This window comes from Neltuma alba, unplaced genomic scaffold, assembly GCF_004799145.2.
Source record: "Neltuma alba isolate B1F8T4 unplaced genomic scaffold, ASM479914v2 tig00013207_pilon, whole genome shotgun sequence".
In the NCBI taxonomy this organism is placed as follows: Eukaryota; Viridiplantae; Streptophyta; class Magnoliopsida; order Fabales; family Fabaceae; genus Neltuma; species Neltuma alba.
In genome coordinates, this window is record NW_021637512.1 from 50748 (window position 1) to 71757 (window position 21010).

Here is a 21010-nt window from a genome sequence, read left to right on the forward strand (position 1 = left end):
TTCATTGGCATGCGAAAATATGTTATAAGTGATTTGTATTAACAACCAGATTAGTATAAGTCATTTTAACAAATTCATAAGAACTAAGACATGGTAGCTAACTCATTAAGTTTGTCTTAAATTGTTAATTCTATATAACTTTACTCATATTAAATGAGATCATGGAGGACAGGTCTGCTTGTATGTTTTTAAGATAATAATCATTATTTTGGTTTTGCCTCTACTGGACTGGCTGAACTGGTGGTTCGAATTCAATGTTTCCAAGTTTTTCCATTGATTTCTCCTCATTCTTTCATTTTAGGGCTTTGCTTGCCTTCAAGGTGGAATCTGTCTCTCAAAGCATGGGGCTGCCGAAAAGAGCTGAATGAAGAGCAGAATGCTCATTGCATCTGCTTTATGTTCATGAACTGATCTTTTGTTTGATGGCAGTAAATTAAAAATGTTAGAGTTGAAGTAGTGTGCATTAAGACTTGAATCTTGTTTGGTCGTTTGATTTGCTCCGTATCCACTGGAATTTATATCAACACTTGGATTGCAAACAGAAGACTGCTATGCTATATTTGCTTGTTTCCTCTATCCTCTCGGTTCTCGTGTATTTTGATAACTTATCAGTGGACTATGCATTTTTCTTATGATAAGGACGCATTATTATTAGGACACCCTTCTTCTCCAAATATTAACATAAGGATCTTATTGCCTTAAACTAAAAAAAAAAAAAAGGATCTTATTACCTGGCAATCTCCTTTAATATAATACTCCTCTAGTCCTTAATATAAGACATATTTAACTAATTTGATTAAATTAAGAAAGTTAGGTAAGTTAGTTAATTATAAGAAATATGACATGTTTTTTTAAAACACCATAATCATCTTTCTTAATATCCTTCCTCCCTCACTTACTTGATTATAGTTGAAAGAATATCCATAGGGATAAATTAAGAAAAACTGATAAATATGATAAATAAGTCTTATATTTAAGACCAAAAATTAACTTAACAATTAGGTTTTATATTAACGATTAGAGGAGTATTAGTCAGCTCTCAAAACAAATGAAACCTTTTATTTTTTTTAAGACAGAGAGCTCACAAATATCATGGCTAGTTCCTCACAACATAACAAACTCAGGTTTGAATTTCTATTAGAAGAAGCGTTCACATTTCGTGCCCAATAATTTCTCAGACGGGAATGCCTCCAATAGATGGATACTGGTGCTTACCAAACAAAAAACTCTACAAATTCTAGAATATTCCTCAGAATACGTAGATTGGTTATTATATTTCATTGCTTATGTATTGCTTACACGATCAATCATCCATATCCACAACTACTACATGATGAACCCAGCTATATCAGATTGAGACTACTCCTTCGTCTTCCTCCTAATATCTTTTCCTCATTCCAACTAACTCCATCCGCTTTTTCATTCATTCACTGTTGCTCGTTCACTTGCTCGTGATCTTCAACTTTTCGTTTGTGGACGAAACCCCGGACCCTCATTATATTTAAGCCCTTATCTTCTAATAATTAATTACCTTTACCACCAACCCACCAGGCCTTCCAGCATGTGAATACCCTTATCAACTTGTATTACTGCTAAGGTGGTAAAGTGATGACACTGCCTTTTCTTAGTAACGGCTCCAAAACTTGCACGTTAAACACAAATAATGCAACTTACTTATTTAATGTTCATCAGCCACAAATATAAAGTTAAAAAGCTGAACCCCATGTTGCTGCTTCTTCATAAATGGCTTCTCAAAAGTTCTATCAAGTTCACGACTTGAGAAAACTGACATCTCAGCTCCCATCATCCATACAATCTCCTATAAATATTGTACGATTCAGACTGTAACTTGTCATCTACATTATCCTCGAAAACCCGTTCAGCAGATCATCAAAAAATTTAGTCTTTATTACCTCGTACTTCGTTTGTCTGCAGAACTACTATATGGCACCCTGCAACATGTCCAAGTCCAGCAACAACCTTCAAAGAACGGTGTCGGACATATCCTACGAGATCTGCAAGGAAGAAATCCAAGATCAGAAGGCACTGCCACCAATATCAGAGGTTGAAGACGCCAAGTGTGAGTGCTGTGGGATGAGCGAGGAGTTCACGACGGAGTACATAGAGCGCGTGAGGGACAAGTACTTGGGGAAGTGGGTGTGTGGGCTGTGTGCTGAGGCAGTGAAGGAAGAGCTGGAGAAGAATGGAGGGAGGAAAGAGGAAGCCCTAAACGCACACATAAGCGCGTGTGTTAAGTTCAACAAGTATGGACGGGCTTTTCCTGTTCTGGTTCAAGCTCAAGCCATGAAGGAGATGCTGAAGAAGAGCAATAAGCTTGATGGAAGAAGAGTCAGGTCCTTTAACCCCAGAGACAGCAATAATGATAACAAGAAAGGAAGCCTTGCAAGGAGTTCAAGTTGCATCCCTCAGCTTAATTTCTCTTGAGGGATAATGATTCTCTTCTTCTGCTGCTGATATATATATATATATATATATATATTTATATCTTCTTCTGGCGCTAATTATTCTGCTCAAATTCTTACATGCTATATATATGTGTGCGTGTACAATCAGAATTTTTGATCCGCATCTGAAACTCACATGTCAGATACAATCAAAACTAAGTTCTGATTATTGCATGGACTTGTATTATATATGGTATTTGAGAACTAGGGCAATGAACTTCATCTCTCTGACTCTGTGTTAGATGAAAAAATTCTCGTATTATCACTGGAACTGCCCAAAGGTGACATGGCAGTTTTTCGTTGAAATATATACATACAGACACAATTGTATGTATATATAATCTCGTTATTTGTGTCTTGAACTGCTGCTTATGACCTCTATTTTTTTCGGAGAAGCAGCTTGTATTTGTCACGGGAGAGGCCTGATGAGTTGTACCTTTGTGAGGTTTTTTTTCTCATATATAGGTTTCTCCTGAGTATTATAACCTATTACATAATCATCTTGGAGTTTTTTTTTCCCCTTTGGAGAAGAAGAAATTCTTTTTCTCGTTCTTATTTATCTCTCTTCTGATGTTTTTGGTCAGATATATATGGCTTTATTTAGTAGCTTTGTCTTTTGCTGAATAAAATAAGGTTGGTTTTTGATATTTGCATGTTGTAATATATATCTGTGTTGCTTATCGATTGGCAATACAAGTAGTAGAAGTTAAAGTTAAAAAAATTCATAAGAAATGAGTGCAAGTCCGTAATTAAGGCGTCGTTTGATTCTATTTTCTGTTTTTTATATCCTTAGAATACCTTTATCAAATTGTTTTCTAAAATAAGCTTTGAAAAGAAAAAAAATTTAAAAAAAATTTCTGTTTGGATAATGGTTCTAAAACCTACAATTGAAGAATTAAGAGAAGGTGAAAGACAGAGTGTAGAGGGCGACGATGAGGAGCGGAGGGAATAAGAGGAATAAAGTGGGCACAAGAGCCAAAGTAAAGAGGCAACCGCGAGCGAGTAGGGGATTAGAAAAGATAACAACACCAAAAAAAAAAGTAAAAAGAAAAACATGTAAAAACTGTTTTGATTTTTTTATTTTTAAAAGCATATTTATATTTTTTTTTAAATACTTAATTAAAAATTAATAATCAAACAAGTATTTTTTATTTTTAAAAACAAAAAAATTGTTCTAAAACAAGGAAATGAATATGGCCTAAAAGTGAGGAATTGTACAACTGAAAATGAAGGGAAAGTTTATCTCACTTCAGCGATTTTGATTAGATAGCTGTAAAAAAAAAAAAAAGAAGTTCTTTTTAATTACTCCTCCGGTCTACTATAAGGGTCTTATATTTAGGACCGGAGGAGTAGCTTTTTCCACACGTCGCTGTGCAATTAATTACCCAACCGTGTGAATCCTAGCAGATCTATGGACACGATTAACACGTGAATTTTATTGATATCATGTGATTAACAGTGAAAAATATTTTTACTAAATATATTGAGCTGATGTGAGTTAAAGTACTTTATAATTAAAAATATAAACATTATTTTATCCGTAAAAACTAAAAACAAAAACAAAAACTCCACTTATTGGCTAATGGAATGCCAAGGCCAATACCAAGATCACATGAGAGTTGTGATTAGAGGTTAGAAAAGCACCCAGTCTCCTAATCAGTGTGGTTTCGTTTCAGGAAGACACAGCTCTGATGATATAGTTGTGGCACACGAAGTGATGCACTTCATGTGCACAATGGAGGGAAAAAGGGGTATATAGTAATAAAGACAGATATAGAGAAGGCGTGTGATAGAGTAAATTGGAACTTTGCGAGAAGCTGCTCGGCAGAACTTAACATCCCTGACACTCTTATTAAAGTTGTTGACAATTGCATCAGAACGGCACTTGCAATTACTTTGGAACTGATGCAAAGCGGACATCTTTCATCTTCGCGAGGGGTGCAGCAAAGTGATCCCATGTGGCCTTATCTCTTTGGTTCCGTCCGGTATGAAGCATTAAAAATAAGAGATAGGAATTAAGATTGTACTCCTCCGGTCCTTAATATAGGACCCAATTTTTAAGTTGGTTTTGGTCTTAAATGTAAGACCCATTTCTCATATTTATCAATTTTCTCTAAATTACCCCTATGGATACTCCCTCAATCATAATCAAGTAGAAGAGGGAGAGGGGTATTAAAAAAGATGATTATGGTGTTTTAGGAAAAATGTGTCACTTTTCTTGTAATTAACTAACTTACCTAACTTCCTTAATCTAATCAAATTGTTAAATGGGTCTTATATTAAGGACCGGAGGAGTAATTGAAAAAAATCATTATAATAATTTTTCATATGAGTAATTTCTTATTATATGGGATTAGATAAACTCTTAGAGGTGGGCTTGGGAAATATCATTTCCTCCATGGTGTTCCCCAATGCCACACACACAGATTTGGTTAATCCTATATATCAAGTAATCTCTTATACTAAAAACTCTTTAAATAAATTATTTTCAATTTTAATCTCAATTTCTATCCCTAATTTTCAATACTTCTTAACAAACAGGACCTTTGTTATTTGTATAAAAAAACTAGCTCGCCTCATTCAAGAGAAAATGGCTACTAGTGAATGGCACCCGATCCGTCTCACCTGAACAGGAGCGCCTATTTCTCACTTATTCTTCGCAGATGACATTTTGCTTTTTGCAAAGGCTTCAATAAGGCAGGCTGCACTCATGAAAGACTGTTTAGACACATTTTGCCACAGTTATGGTCTCAAAGTTAGTGACACAGACAATAGTTCTATTCCCCACCAATGTCAATCATACACGACGTGAAGAGCTGAGCTCTATCTTGGGTTTCACGACTACTGCTGATTTGGAAAAGTATCTTGGGGTCCCTCTACATAACTAGCATATTAACAAGAAAGTTTCAATGATAGCACTGCTAATATCAAGAGTCGCCTCACACGATGGAAGACTACCTCGATGTCACTGGCTGGGAGAGCTACACTTATTGCCTCGGTTACCTGTTATGTGATGCAAACTTCTTCCCTTCCTGTTCATTCTTGTGAGGTATTGGATAAATGTAATCGGACCTTCTTTTTTTTTTTTTGGGGGGGGTTTCTATATAACCAAAGAAAGATTCCTCTAGCTGCTTGGGAGGTGGTTTGTAAAGACAAGAATAGAGGGGGACTTGGCATGCGGCATGCACGGCTACAAAACCAATTGCTGCTTATGAAGTTGGGATAGAAATTGGTGAAAAACCGAGACGATTTCTGGGCTAAAGTAATGGGGGATAAGTACAAATGTGGTGATGAACTTTTGCCAAGAATAGATACGGCAAGACAAGGGTCAAACGTATGGAAAGGTATCAGAGAGAGACTTGGGCAAAGGTGAGCTCCAGGATAGAATGCAGCACAGATGGTAGTAGACTGCATTGGATACAGGAATGACATGGAAACTTCTCAGTCAAATCGGCCTACACGATGCTGTCCAGCAGGGACACAGAGTATAATGCTGACTAGGAAAAGCTTTGGAGAATCTGTGTTCCGTAACGGTGCCGGACTTTCATTTGGCTAGTTGCACGCCAAAGCTTACTCACTAACTTCGCACCTCACAAACTAGGACTTAGTGAATCCGTGCTATGTCACATATGTGGCCGAGGACAGGAAGAGCTGTCCTATGTGTTACGTGACTGCAGTTATACAAAAGCCTTGTGGCGTAAGCTGGTTCATCCAGCATAGTGGAGACGCTTTGCAACTATGAACCTCCAGGAGTGGCTATGGTGGAACTTAGTGGCAACTTTCCAGATAATTGGACTAGTTTCTTAAACATCATCTGTTATTGGTTGCGGCGGAGGAGGAACCTTTATACTTTTGAAGACAAACATATCGCAAACGGAGCGGTGATTTCTAGTGCCAAGGCTTTGACAGATATTATGCAGCAGACTCGGAGGGACATAGCTGGCACTACCTTATAAGGAGCCACCCCTGCATGTACCTCGGCTACCTGGAGATCGCCGCCAGATGGATGGATCAAGATAAATACGGATGGGGCCTTCTCTTATACGAGCAGCTCGAGCGCTTGTGGTGGCCTCCTCCAAGACAAGGATGGGCAGTTCTCACAGGTATTGATCTACTGACTAGCAGATGGTGATGCGCTAACGGCGGAGCTTTGGGGGTGCCTACATGGGCTTAGGATGGCCTGGGATGCAGGATACGTAACGTACAGAAGAGTGACTCTAGAGACGGACTCGACCAAGGCCATTGAATTGATTGTGGATATGGAGGGGGAAAGCCATGCCGATTATGATCTGCTGTGTGAGATTAGATCGGTGCTAAGCAGAAATTGGGAGACTACCATTTGCTACGTGCAGTGTAGCAACAATTCCCCTGCCGACTTCCTTGCTTGGAGTGGTCTGGACTCTTTGCATGGCTTCCATGCTATTTCTCAACCTCCTGAGACTCTAATGCGTTAATACCGCTATTTATGGGCAGGATGATGTTTAATTGAGGCTTCCTTTGATATAAAAAAGAACAACACCCAGCCATGTGAGAGTTATGGGACACAAATAATTATATAAAGTCATTTATTGCTCCTAATTTATAACTAATACTACTATAACTTTTTCGGTGTAAATAAATAATATAAATTTTTTTAATTGAAAGAAGGTATAACTATTCGGCTCAAAAAAAAAAAACAAAGAAGGTGTAACTAATTTGGATATATTTAAAAAATAGTTAAGTTAGTTTTTTTTTTTAAAAAAAATACAGGGTTATAAGCCTAATTTAGTTAAGTTAGTTATTTATAATAATAAATATGAGTTGATTTTTTTAATTATATGTATTGAAATTATCTCTTAATAGAAAATTTTTACTATCAATATGAATAATTTTTAAAAAAATTACAAAATTTTAAATTTATAATGGCACTAAAGGGTTTAAAAAATTAAAAGAAGGTACTAACCGGAGGTTATGGACCCGCAGGTTATTGTACTGTAGGGAAGGGTAGGTTGAAGGTGTAAGGAATTGAAAGACACGTAGCGGAAAATAAATTTAAAATTTTCCAATTCCTTGCCTGGATTTACTGATTGTGTTTAAGTCAAGTGGTAAGAGGTGTTACCTGCGGTATTCGAATCGTTGGTGGCTCGAGGATTCCGACGTTCGGGATGCCTATGCTCTCCTTTTGTTTGTGAGAAGTCGACAACTCAGATCGGCTTCCTCTACCGGTATCCACACGAACAACTTTCAATCACGAACGACGTGCTAGCGCCTCTTGTCCTTCTAGGGTTTTTTTTTTTAGAATCCGTCCTCATCGCCTCTCTTTTGGCCGTTTCTTATCTACAAACCTTTTGCACTCTCATCCGCACAAAACCCTAGCTCCTAATATCAAATATATAGGATGTCATCTGTATTATGAAGGACATTGGATTTTGGAATTAATCCTAAATTAATTCCAAAATTAATACAATATCATATATTGCGTAATTTGATAAGAAATCAATTAAATAAATACGGTTTGTATATTAAATCCGTCCTACAGATTTAATTCACCTATTCATTTAATTCAAAATAAAGATATGATGGAATTATATTTGATTTATTCTAATAAATCAAATTTGAGATATTATACCTTATCAATTTTAAAAAAATGATATAGATTTAATTTATCCTTATAAATCAAATCTTATAAATATCTCTTATATCATATAATATATATACACGGATTTATATATATATACACGTCCACCCTAGATTATTCATTGAATCTGGACATATCTTAGATTCAATGAATCTGGATATCATAGCTCGTGTTGGGCTATTTTGTGTGCGACCCTGTAGGCCCATATGAAGTTGGCAATGGGCCATTTACTATAATGACTCACAAGTCGTAAGCGGTCTCTAGCAAGACATCACGACTACCCAAATCATATGAGGATCGATAAATGATGTAACCTTTCATACAACCATATCACGTCCTTTTGTCACACGACATTTTGGTCATGGATGAGGCATGGAGAACATCATCCTCCTATTCTTGACCGTTACTTTCTCGATCCCTGAGTAGTCTGAGTATAGAAATGGAACTACCTTTCCATTATAGTATGGCCATACATTTCTCAAACTCACTTATCGAGGGGCCCAGTAATATCTCTCTATGAATGTGAGGGACAAATTCCATCTTGACCATTCACATTCCTCCATATGAAAAACCACTAAGCCTGAACATAGTCTTTATGATCACTCGGTCAAAAGTGACTTTTAACTAGGTCAAAGCTGAGCGTTTCTCATGTAGGAATCTATGATGATCTCAGGTCAAAGGGCATAGTGACATGGTTTGTATATGAGATAAGCTTATGACTTAACCCATACAGCTCTCTCATAGCGGGTCGGTCCAACACGTTGTACTCTTACATGTGCCTATGACTTTGATTTATATCTCATACATCTTCAAAGTCATACTGGTCTTATTTCATCTCTGCTCCCACATAGATGACCGACCAGGGACATTTAGGATAAAATCATGAGTTATCCAAGGATAGTCATCACAATAAACATGCAAATAATATGATAACATAATTAAGAAATTCATAGATCAACAATGTTCATAACACAATGATTGGTCCCTAGGGCACAATTTCCAAAAGAAGGATGCAACAAAACCTATACCACTAAGCTTTCTTTCTTCACCCACCTTCTAATAAGCCTCCTTTTCTGCATTACAAATACATATGCGCCCTTCCGCTATCCTCTTCAATTCATCTCTTCCTCTCTCTCTCTCTAGACCTGTACACAGAGAAATGGAAAGCAATTTTCCTGCAATATCAAAGAGAGTGTGGAGCACAGTGCGCATCCTTTTCTTCATGCTCCCAAAATGCTTCGCCAAAGGAAAACTCCTGATGGAACTCAACCTCATGCTCAAACGCCCCGGCAAGCTGGCCGGAAAAGCCATCGCCAACTTCATCTCCCACCACCATCGTCACTGCCACCATGGCACCTCCGCCGCCTCCCACGACGCCCATTTGAGATTCTCCACGGCACTCGAGTACGAGTTCAGCTGCCGCAAGACTCCCAACTACGGCTTCTTCTCCAAACATCATCTCCGTCGCTTCTTCGCCTGTGCTCACGTGCCACTCACACTAGACGACGATGATGCGGCGGCTGTTAATAATGCGCTTAAGGTGGCGCTGGAGATGGTCAGTGACAAAAAACGTATGGATGGGGTGGAGGCGCGCTGGCACTTCCTGGGTTTGGCTGCACCCCGGCAGCGAGACAGCTGAGGGTGACAGACTCTCCATTTCCGCTGCAAGACGGCAACGACATCGGGGACCACCAGGTTGACAAGGCGGCGGATGAGTTCATAGAGAGGTTCCTCGGGGAGTTAAGGAAGCAGCGGGGCTGAGCAATTTTGGATGTGTTAAACGTTAATTATGATTAATTAACCGTAAGATTATAACATCAAAGCCAATTTGGGTATATGTTTCTGATAATCATCCCAACCTCAGTTTTCAGCTTTTGTGGGTTGGGGATTTTGGTTTCGAACTTGTTATTTCAGACATATATCATTTGTACTTTCAATTGTTATGGTTTACGATAATAAATTAATACTACCTCCACCTCTAAATATAAAACCTAATTAATAATTTAAGTAGAGTAAAAAATAACTTAAGTTAGTTATTTGTAGTAAATAAACTTTATTTTTCTAAAATATCTTTACTAATCAAGTTTATTTCTATACCTATCATTATTAGAAGAACTATCTTGGAAAAAATAGATAAATATAAGAGAGAAAATGGATTAGAGTTTAATATTTAGAACCAAAATAAAAATCAAACAAGATTTTATATTAAGAATCGAAGGTAGTAATTACATAATAATGGGCTATAATCTTTTTTTGGGAAAAAAATCATTCTCGTTGTTAATGCCACAATTCTTTTTCTCACTTTTTCGAATATATGAACTCAATATTCAACTCTTTTTAATTCTTATGTCACACTGCATGAATAATAGAGCCTTAATAAGTGGAAAGGATACACACACACACACGAGCTTTTAGTTCTTTGGTTATTATATTTTCCATTCTTCTAACGTTACAGAAGTCTTATAACAAAAGGCTCTAAGGATTTACGAAACTATATTGCCCTCATGTAATAAGTTTAAATAGAATTAACCCAGCAAGTCATCTGAGGTTAATTTGAGTGATAATAAGACTAATTATATATATTAATTCCATTTTATGAATGTGCAAAAACCAAAAAGAATTTCTTGAAATAGTATTTTGGTAATTTGACAGGCAAGAGGACCACTATTTGCACTAACTTGGGCACTAACATCTCAAAGAGAAACCATTGGCTGCTCTCTCTTCAAAATTATTGTTGCCCCGTCATTTGCTTTCTGCATTTGCCTCTGCTTTACTCTGTTTTTGCTTTTATTACTCTTCTTTCTTCATTTTAATTTTATGACTTTTTTCAAGCACCACTTTCTCCTTGCAATTAGCTAGCTATCAGACAAAAGTCTCTCCATATATGAAGATCCACTTACAAGTACTAGTAGCATAATACGTGCTTGGGATGATGTACCAAATTAGTAGACGAAGTGGGAAGGGTCAAAACGAATTTATTTTTAATTTGTCATAATTAAACTCTTCAAGTTTGAAAACATTTTCAATAAATATATTTTACCAACTTACAATTACCCAGATTGACTGGTTGGGTCAATGCTTCGTTGTAAAATCAACTTCTTTAGTTTTGTCACGAAATCTTACTCTACAGGAAGACAATCATTTGCAGAAACAATGACTTTATTTTGACCCTACGTACCATCGATGGTAAGAAAACCTCTATATTACACACACACACACAACAACAACAACAACAAAAAGACACGATCGTACATATGATCATAAAAATACTCCTCAGGTTCCTAATTACTTAGCTACTAATTTGAATATATTAAGAAACTAAATAAATTATTTAATTATAACAAATATAATATGATCTTCCTAAAATATTCATATGTAATATTAAATCATATATCAATTTATAAGTAAGTTTATAAAGTCACTTATTGTTAACGATTAACACGTGGAATTTATTGATGTCGTGATATTAATAGTGGAAAATATTTTTACTAAATATATTGACCTGATGTGAGTTAAAGTACGTTGGTTAAAGGAAAAAAAGGATGGTGGGGTTTGCATCTTTATAATTAAAAATATTAACATTGATTATCATGCAAGCTCTTACCGTTATTTTATTGGCAAAAACTGAAAAGACAAACAAGAACTCAACTTATATATTGGCTAATGCTAAGGCCACTGCCAAGGTCAGGTGAGAATTGTGATTAGAGGCTAGAACAGCACTTATGGACCAAATAATTATGTAAAGTCATTTATTGTTCCTAATTTATAAATAATATAACTTTTTGGGTGTAATAAATAATACTACCTCTCGAACTCATTTGACTTTTATTTTGATTCTAAATATACACCAATCCACTTTATTTCTCATATTTATCTATTTTTCCTAGGATAGTTCTTGTAATAATGGTGGCTCTAGCCAATACATTTAATTAGCAAGGATATTTTAAAAAAACAATACATATTTATTATAAATAACTAACTTAACTTATTTTCTTAATTTACTCAAATTAGTAAACTAGTTCTTATATTAAGAACTGGAGGTACTATAACTTTCTGTTTAATTGAAAGAACATATAACTAATGTGAATATTTAAGAAAAATTAATTAAGTCAATATTTTTAAAAACAATAAGTGAATTTAGTTAAATTAGTTATTTATAATAAATATGTATTTGTTGGCTTTTCTAAACTGTTTTTTTATATCATGTTTATTGGAATTACCTCTTAGTGGGAGTTTTTTTACACTCAACATGAATATTTTAAAACATTATAAATTTTTAAATTAATAATGGCACTAAATTGAAAGAAGGTACTAACTGAAGGTAGCAACATGGAACCAGTTTTGGTGTACTCATTACTTTGATGAGTACCATTATATCCGGACCGTCTATATCTTATTTGAACGGTTAGATTTAAAATTTTTAATTAATTATTTTTAAATAGAAAAAAATACTTTTGAAAAGACTAATAGTTAAGAGATTATCCCTATTTTAAATTTTATACATATTAAATAATTATTTTAAATAAAAAATAAAAAAATCAAATTTAGATCATTCAAATCAGATATGAACGGACCAGATCTAATAAGTTTATGTTTACTTATCATGAGGGCCAGTTTATGTTTACTTATCATGAGCACCGAAACTGGCCCGCTGGAAAACACTTATGAACCCACATGCTATTGTGCTGAAAGGAAGGGTAGGTTGAAGGGTACAACAAAACCTACACCGCTAAGCTTTCTTTCTTCACCCACCTTCTAATAAGCCTCCTTTTCTGCATTATATATACGCATGCCCTTCCGCTATCCTCTTCAATTCATCTCTTCCCCTGTCACACTTTCTCTCTCTGCACAAGAATCATCCATACCCTCTCTCTCTCTAAACCTGTACACAGAGAAATGGAAAGCAATTTGCCTGCAATATCAAAGAGAGTGTGGAGCACAGTACGCGTCCTCTACTTCATGCTCCGAAAAGGCTTCATCAAAGGAAAACTCCTCATGGAACTCAACCTCATGCTCAAACGCCCCGGCAAGCTGGCCGGAAAAGCCATCGCCAACTTCATCTCCCACCACCATGGCACCTCCGCCGCCTCCCACGACGCCCATTTGCGATTCTCCACCGCACGCGAGTACGAGTTCAGCTGCAGCAACACTCCCAACTACGGCTTCTTCTCCAGACGTCATCCCCGTCGCTTCTTCGCCTGTGCTCACGCGCCGCTCACGCTGGACGACGATGATATGGTGGCGGTTAATAATGCGCTTAAGGCGGCGTTGGAGATGGTCGATGACGAAAAACGTATGGATGGGGTGGAGGCGTCGCCGGCACTTCCTGGGTTTGGTCGCACCCCGGTGGCGAGACAGGTGAGGGTGACAGACTCTCCATTTCGGGTGCAAGACGGCAACGACTTCGGGGACCACCAGGTTGACAAGGCGGCGGAGAAGTTCATAGAGAGGTTCTTCAGGGATTTAAGGAAGCAGCAGGGCTGAGCAATTTTGGATGTGTTATTCTGTGTTAATCGTTAATTATAATTAGTTAACCGTAAAATTATCACATCAAAGCCAATTTGGATATATGATGTTGATAATCATCCCAACCTCAGTTTTCACCTTTTGTGGGTTGGGGATTTTGGTTTCGAAGTTGTTATTTCAGACATATATCATTTGTACTTTCAATTGTTATGTTTTACGATATAAATATGAATTTTCAATAAATTAATAGTTACATAATAATGGGCTGTAAGGTTTATTTTTTGCAAAACAAAAAAAATCATTCTCGTGGTTAATGTCAGTTCTTTGGCTCACTCTATATATGAACTCAATATTCAACTCTTTTTAATTCCTATGTCACACCACATGAATAATAGAGCCTAAATAAGTGGAAAGGATACGCACACGAACACATGAGCTTTTAGTTCTTAGTATTTTAAGCTTCTGATGTTACAGAAACTATATTGCCCTCCTGTAATAAGTTTAAACAGAATTAATCTAGCAAGTCATCTGAGGTTAATTTGAGTGATAATAAGAATAATTTTCTATATGTTTATATTAATTGCGTTTTATCAATGCGCAGAAAAAAGAAAGAATTTCTTGAAATAGTATTTTGGTTATTTGAAAGGCAAGAGGACCACTATTTGCACTAACTTGGGCACTAACATCTCACAGAGAAACCATTGGCTGATCTCTCTTCAAAATTATTGTTGCCCACTCATTTGCCTCTGCTTTACTCCGTTTTTGCTTTTATTACTGTTCTTTCTTTATTTTAATTTTATGACTTTTTCAAGCACCACTTTTTCATTGCAATTGGCTAGCTATCAGACAAAAGTCTCTCCATGTATGAAGATCCACTTACAAATAATAGTATTATAATGCGAGCTTGGGATGGTGTTTCACATTTTACCAAATTAGTAGACGAAGTGGGAAGGGTCAAAACAAATCTATTTTTAATTTGTCATAATTAAACCCTTCAAGTTTGAACACATTTTCAATAAGTATATTTTACGAACTTACTATTACCCAGATTGGTTGGATTAATGTTTGGCTATAAAATCAACTTCTTTGGTTGGTTGTCACGAAACCTTACTCTGTAGGAGACAATCATTTGCAGAAACAATGACTTTATTTGACCCTGCGTACTATTGATGGTAAGAAAACCAATATATATATATATATATATATATATATATCTGTGTGTGTGTGGCAAAAAGAAATGATCATACATATAATCATAAAAATAGTCCTCAGGTTCCTAATTGCTTAACTAATTTGAATATATTAAGATTTATAATGTACATACTTATTTTATGACTTGTAATTTTAGAATGCATGCATGCATACATATTCCAAGCATAGTTGTTCATTTTCTTCCTTTTTCAGTGCTTATTTGAGCACATATACATATATAAACTTACATATATATGTTTGCATGTATAAATTGTAGCTTAGCAATATGGATTAAAATTAAAAATATGATAAATTCGATTGGTCTAACCGGCGATGAGTTTATTAATTGATTCTTAACTGATTTTCTGGCCCTCCGATTTTCTTTTAAGACCGAACAGATATTGGACCAGCCTGGTCCAGTTTGTTGAACCGGCTGGTTCAATTCAATTCTCATGACATTGATATTAATAGAACCTGAACTTTTTTTTTTTTACATTTTGAAAAAAGTTAATGAACTTAATCAGCTAGTTTATGGTGTGTTTGGAAAATCTTCTCAAGCCCTCAAAATGCAATTTTCTCAAAAGCTCATAAAGAGGTGTGTTTTTAGCCTGGGAAAGACAAGTACTAGTTTAACGTTGGTGTTTTGCGAAGTTTGGGTGTATTGTACATAGACTTACTTGCAAGTTAAGCAGATTAATTAGTAGTTTAATTTTTGTTTAACTAATGTTGAATGGTAGTCATTTTACAAAATAGACTGTTAAGCAAAAGCTGTGAGAAAAAGATGGATTTGGGGATCTAATTGTTTCAGAACTTTCCATGTAAATTTTAAAAGTGGCAAGTTTCGGTTAAAGGTTCGGTACTCTGAAAAAAGAAAGCACTGCATTATTTCTTTTGAATCGATCATTGGGACTTTTTATTTCCACATGCTTCACGTGAAATATTCATCTCAATTACAATTATCACCTGCTGTAAGCTAAATGCCAACTTGTTAAATATTCCCCCTATCCTAAATGTAAAAACCACTTTGTAGTATAAATTACACTATAAAATAAGTTTTACATTTAGGACCGGATGGGTTTATTGTTATTGTTTATAATTTATGAATATTATTTCTTATATATGAATTTTGTGTTATATTTCAAAAGTTTTTTTGTTATCTTTGATGATTATATTATATTATTGTTTTATTTTTCTTGAAAAACAAACAGAACAAGTATAAGGGCAGCTTGAACATATGTGAGAATAATCAGAGCTGCCTTCTTAAGGAGAAAGGCAAGGAATTCCTTTCATATGTTTTATTGCTTAGTGCAATCCTTAATTATTATAAAAACCTCCTATTGTTGAGCACATGATTTTTCTAATTTTAGCAATCAAGATTCTTCACTCGATTCCTTACATTTTCGTGATAAAGGGAGATACGGAATTGCTTTCCATCTGAGTTGGTATATACCTGTTTAAAACATTATGCACGTATATGTAATAATGATGAAATGTTAAAGTTTATTATGGCCAAACAAATTAAAAGTTAAAGAACTTCAAATTATTTTTTTCCTCTGTACCTTGAAACTGCCAAATAAGAAATCTCTTACTAATAATATTTTTTGTGTATCTCATATGTAATTTATATGAGTTTATGAATACACGAAAAATTTAATTGTTTACATCATGAATAATTAATTTTTGAAGTTGGGGGGTTGGTGTACAGCATATTGTGATGCAATATATAAAATTGACAATAAATCCTTCTTAAATTATAAATGACTTGATAAGTTTTATATTTTAATACTATTTAAAATTTAAAATTATATTTTTTTGACCAAGAAATTTACATTTAGAGGTGCTGCACACTTTCTTATGGAAAAGGATTTTGAATCTCTGCATTGACAAATTAACTATTTTTTATAACAATTAATGTAAATACACACCTTACGCAAACATATCAATATCTAACTCGAATTGAAAACCTCAGTTAAAGAAGACAAGAAACGTTGTCACTGGGACAGCTGGCCATTGTCAGTTATATACACATAAATATGAAATTAGACAACAAAGCTCTTGCTTTGTACAAAGTGTAATGCTGAGCTATACTATTTATAGTTTATCAATAATATAACATCCTAAAAGTTTTATATCGTGTATGGATGCGCACAATGACCAGATTTAGTGACTAATTATGTGTATTAATTGTGGTTTATGAATGCTAAAATAGTATTATGGTTCAAAGTTAATTATAAATTGGATTTCACAGCCAAGAGCAGACCACTATTTGCATTTTGCACTGACTTGGCCCCATATGATTCCACTAACGTATCTCAAAGAGAAACCATTGGCTGCTCTCTCTTCAAAATGTTGTTGCCTTTCTCATTTGCTTAGCCTTCTATATTTTTCTCTCATTAGCTTTTGCTTTATTACTATTTTAATTTTTTAATGAATTTTCCAAGTCTTTATAAGGGCCACTCCTTCCTTGCAAATTAAAGTAACTATCAAACAAAAATCTCCCAAATATTGAAGATCCACTTACAAAGAAAACAGGCGATCGCATTCACATTCGCATTCCCAACTACCATTACATGTGTGTGTGTGTGTAATACCTCGAAAAAAAATATTGCAGATGAAGGAGGAAAGGGCCAAAATGGATTTGTTTTAATTAATCATGATTAAGCTGTTCAAGTTTGAAAGACGTTAATTTATTACAGTCGTAACGAATGAATAATTCAACGGGCTTATTGGGATTGGTTGGATCAGTGTTTGACTATGAAATCAACTTCGTTAGTTAGCTGTCACGAAGAGGAATTAAAATCAAGTTGATGAAAGAATCACGTTATTCCGACCACAAGTTCATTAATTAAATCTCATCAAAGTTTATTTTAAAAAATTTCTGATGCATTGAAATTGAGTAGCGCTTAGTGTTAATTTAATTTTATGCTAGGTATGTTTAGGTGTTGTGCACAGATTACTTGCAAAAGCTGGGTGGTAGCCAGTTTAATTATTGTTTAACTAGTGGTAAACAGTTGTTACTAATGGAAATTCATTGTTGCTAGGGAAAAGCAGTCTTAAGAGAAAGGTGGATTTGGGGATCTATATAAGAATTATTAATTGTAGCCAGCCAGCTGATTTAAATGAAAGAATAAAAATTAGAGTCAAGGAAACTTCAGAACTTTTCATGTAAATTTAAAGAGTAAAAGTTTTTTCAAAGAGAAATGTTGTTTGGGAGCCAACAATAATTGTGAATGTTGGGTACTTATTTCTTGTGGGGAAATTAAAGCTGTAACACTAATTAATTAATAATTAATAATTAATTATTATTATAAACTCAATTTGGATGCTAAATGCTTGCCAGTCCTTCTAACTTGTATGATGCACAGTGAAAAGGAGCAGCAACGAAACTTATAAATCCAATTCATATTTCCTTCGATCTAATTATAAGAGTTAGAGAATTCACTTTAGTGCCAAATATAAAACTCCAATTCATATCTTTCAAATTTATAATTTCTCAAACTATATTAAATACACATGGCAAAGGATTCTCATCATATATATATATATAGTACTTTCAATGCAAATAATCATGATTAAATAGCGTAAATAATACATTTTTCTACAAATAATTCAATCGGTTAATTGTTTAATCTTTTTAAATTAGTTATTTAGATTTTATATCAAAGAGCATAGACAATAATAAAGTGTAGTATTATTCATAAGTTATAAATAATTTAGAAGACTGTATGCAACACACAGATGACATCAGTTAATAAATACTACATCCAGTCATAAACATAAGATTTAATTTACAGCATAAATTACACTATAAACTAAATTAGATCTTATATTTAGAATAGGAGCTAGTAATTATGAGGCGACAATGATTTTCCAAGAAGGGGAGTGAATCTTGTGTGGTCATCAATAACGCTAAAGCATTCAACAAAGTTAATCAGTTAACCTTCAAATTCCACATGACGAAAATCAGAGTCCAACCACCATCACTAATTAATCTCTTAAGGCTTTGCCAATTGATCATCCTTTTTTTTTGGTACCATCATCTTTATTAAAGCTAGCTAGGTGTGGGCCTCATGAAATGCTCGAAGTTTGAGATACATAGCATAATTTATCATTTATACACAGTGCAATTTGTTGTATATAATGTTATGTTATACTCCTCCGGTCCTAATTATAAGACCCAATTGACTTATTTGAGGAGATTAAGGAAGTAAGTTAAGTTGGTTATTTATAATAAATAAGTGTTGTCATTCCTAAAATATCCTTGCTAATTAAGTATATTGGCTAAAACTATCATTATTAGAAGGATTATCTTGGGAAAAATGCATAAATATAAGAGACAAAATGGATTGGGTCTTATAATTAGGACCAAATAAAAAGTCAAATTGGGTCTTATAATAAGGACCGGAGGAGTAGTTTTTTTTTTCTTTTGATAAATTCAAATTGAACATGTGTGCGAGAGCTGCATTCTCAAGCACAAAGACAACAAATTCTTTATAAATATTAATTACTTATTCAGTGAATTCGTGAGTCTTCAGTACTCTTTTTTTAATTTTAACAATCAAGATTCTTTCGCTCGCGCTTTACTTTTTTGGCGTGCTAAAAGGGAGATATATATGGAATTGCTTTCAGTCTCGTTTGACATACACCTGTTTAATTAAAACACGTTCGTTCAAATAATGAAAAGGTTAAAGACCTTCAAATTATATATTCTTAATTTATTCTGTCCCATGAAATTACAGAACCAGAAATCTCTCTAATTCTTAAAAACAAGGTAGCACCGAACGTGTATGCAACCAGAGGTTATAATAGGGAAGGGTAGATGATTATGAGTATACAAAAAGGCCTCCTCCTGCCTCCTATATATACACGTACCCTTCCCCTCTCCTCTTCAGTTCATCTCTTCCTCTCTCAGCCTCTCTCTCTCTCTCTCTCTCTCTATATATATATATATATATTCAATAATACAGAGAAATGGAAAGCAATTTGCCGGTAATATCAAAGAAAGTGTGGAGCATAGTGCGCGTCGTCTTCTTCATGCTCCGGAAAGGCCTCACAAAACCAAAGCTCTTGATGGACCTCAACCTCATGCTCAAACGCCCCGGCAAGCTCGCCGGGAAAGCCATCGCCAATCTCATCTCCCACCACCATCACTGCCACCACGGCGGCTCCGCAGCATCCCACGACGTCCATTTACAGTTCTCCACCGCAAGCGAGTACGAGTTCAGCTGCAGCAACAGTCCCAGCTACAGCTTCTTCTCCAAACGCCATTTTTCCCGTCACTTCCTTGCTTGCGCTCATGCACCACTAACGCTGGACGATGACGCGGTGGTGGTTAACAATGCTCTTAAGGTCGCGTTGGAGATTATAGATGACAAAAAATGCAAGGATGTGGCGGAGGCGTCGCCGGCACTACCTAGGTCTGGCCCGACCCAGACGGCGAGGCCGGTGATGGTCACGGACTCTCCGTTTCCAGTGCAAGACGGCAACGACGACGGGGACCACCGGGTTGACAAGGCGGCGGAGCAGTTCATAGAGAGGTTCTTCAGGGAGTTAAGGAAGCAGCAGGGCTGAGCAACTTTGGATGTGTTCAACATTAATTATGATTAATTAACCATAAAATTATAACATCAAAGCCATTTTGGATATATGTTGTTGATAATCATCCCAACCTCAGTTTTCACCTTTTGTGGGTTGGGGATTTTTCTTTCAAAGTTGTTATTTCAGACGTATATTTGTACTTTTAATTGTTTTAAACTCAATAAATAAAGGGAAAAAAAAAAGAACTTCCTGGTCTGACTGAACATTTCGGCTACAATTTATATAATCTCTTCAGCTCTCTTCTTTTTCTTTTCCAACAAGAGCATTTTATTTTGCAACAAGGGAGATATATAAAACATCAATATGAAATATGAAATTTATATAAAATGCACAATATTTCTTGGCAAACAGTGTGCAATAAAAAGTCTCTTGGAGGGCTTGGCATGAAGCATATTAATAAACAGCAGAATCGGGCTTTTATGATGAAATTAGGCTGGGGTCTAGTCAACGACCGTGATTCTCTTTGGGCAAAGGTGATTAGAGCCAAATATGGATGTGGCAATGATCTTCTTCCAAATATTAACTTCAAGAAGATAGGGTCTAATACTTGGAGTGGCATAAAACAGAGCTGGAAGAAGGTAAAGGAAGGAATTCAAATAACTAAGAACAGATTTGGTACTGATTGTGCCTGCTGGAGATGGAACAAAAGTGGTTCCTTCACTGTTCGCTCAGC

At 35.3% G+C, this 21010-nt stretch overlaps 4 protein-coding genes across 4 annotated transcripts; all 4 read left to right on the plus strand.

Moving 5' to 3' along the window:
* Window positions 1-1875: 1875 nt before the first annotated feature.
* Window positions 1876-2445, plus strand: LOC114735438 (uncharacterized). The gene has a single exon (XM_028923135.1). The coding sequence runs from the start codon at window positions 1945-1947 to the stop codon at window positions 2443-2445; it is 501 nt and encodes a 166-aa protein (XP_028778968.1). The 5' UTR covers window positions 1876-1944.
* Window positions 2446-9241: 6796 nt separating this feature from the next.
* LOC114735439 (uncharacterized) lies at window positions 9242-9721 on the plus strand. The gene has a single exon (XM_028923136.1). The coding sequence runs from the start codon at window positions 9242-9244 to the stop codon at window positions 9719-9721; it is 480 nt and encodes a 159-aa protein (XP_028778969.1).
* Window positions 9722-12912: 3191 nt separating this feature from the next.
* On the plus strand, window positions 12913-13777 carry LOC114735400 (uncharacterized). The gene has a single exon (XM_028923085.1). The coding sequence runs from the start codon at window positions 12979-12981 to the stop codon at window positions 13564-13566; it is 588 nt and encodes a 195-aa protein (XP_028778918.1). The 5' UTR covers window positions 12913-12978; the 3' UTR covers window positions 13567-13777.
* A 5920-nt stretch (window positions 13778-19697) lies between these two features.
* Window positions 19698-20321, plus strand: LOC114735401 (uncharacterized). The gene has a single exon (XM_028923087.1). It carries the CDS (start codon window positions 19711-19713, stop codon window positions 20308-20310), a length of 600 nt encoding a protein of 199 aa, XP_028778920.1. The 5' UTR covers window positions 19698-19710; the 3' UTR covers window positions 20311-20321.
* The last annotated feature ends 689 nt before the right edge of the window (window positions 20322-21010 follow it).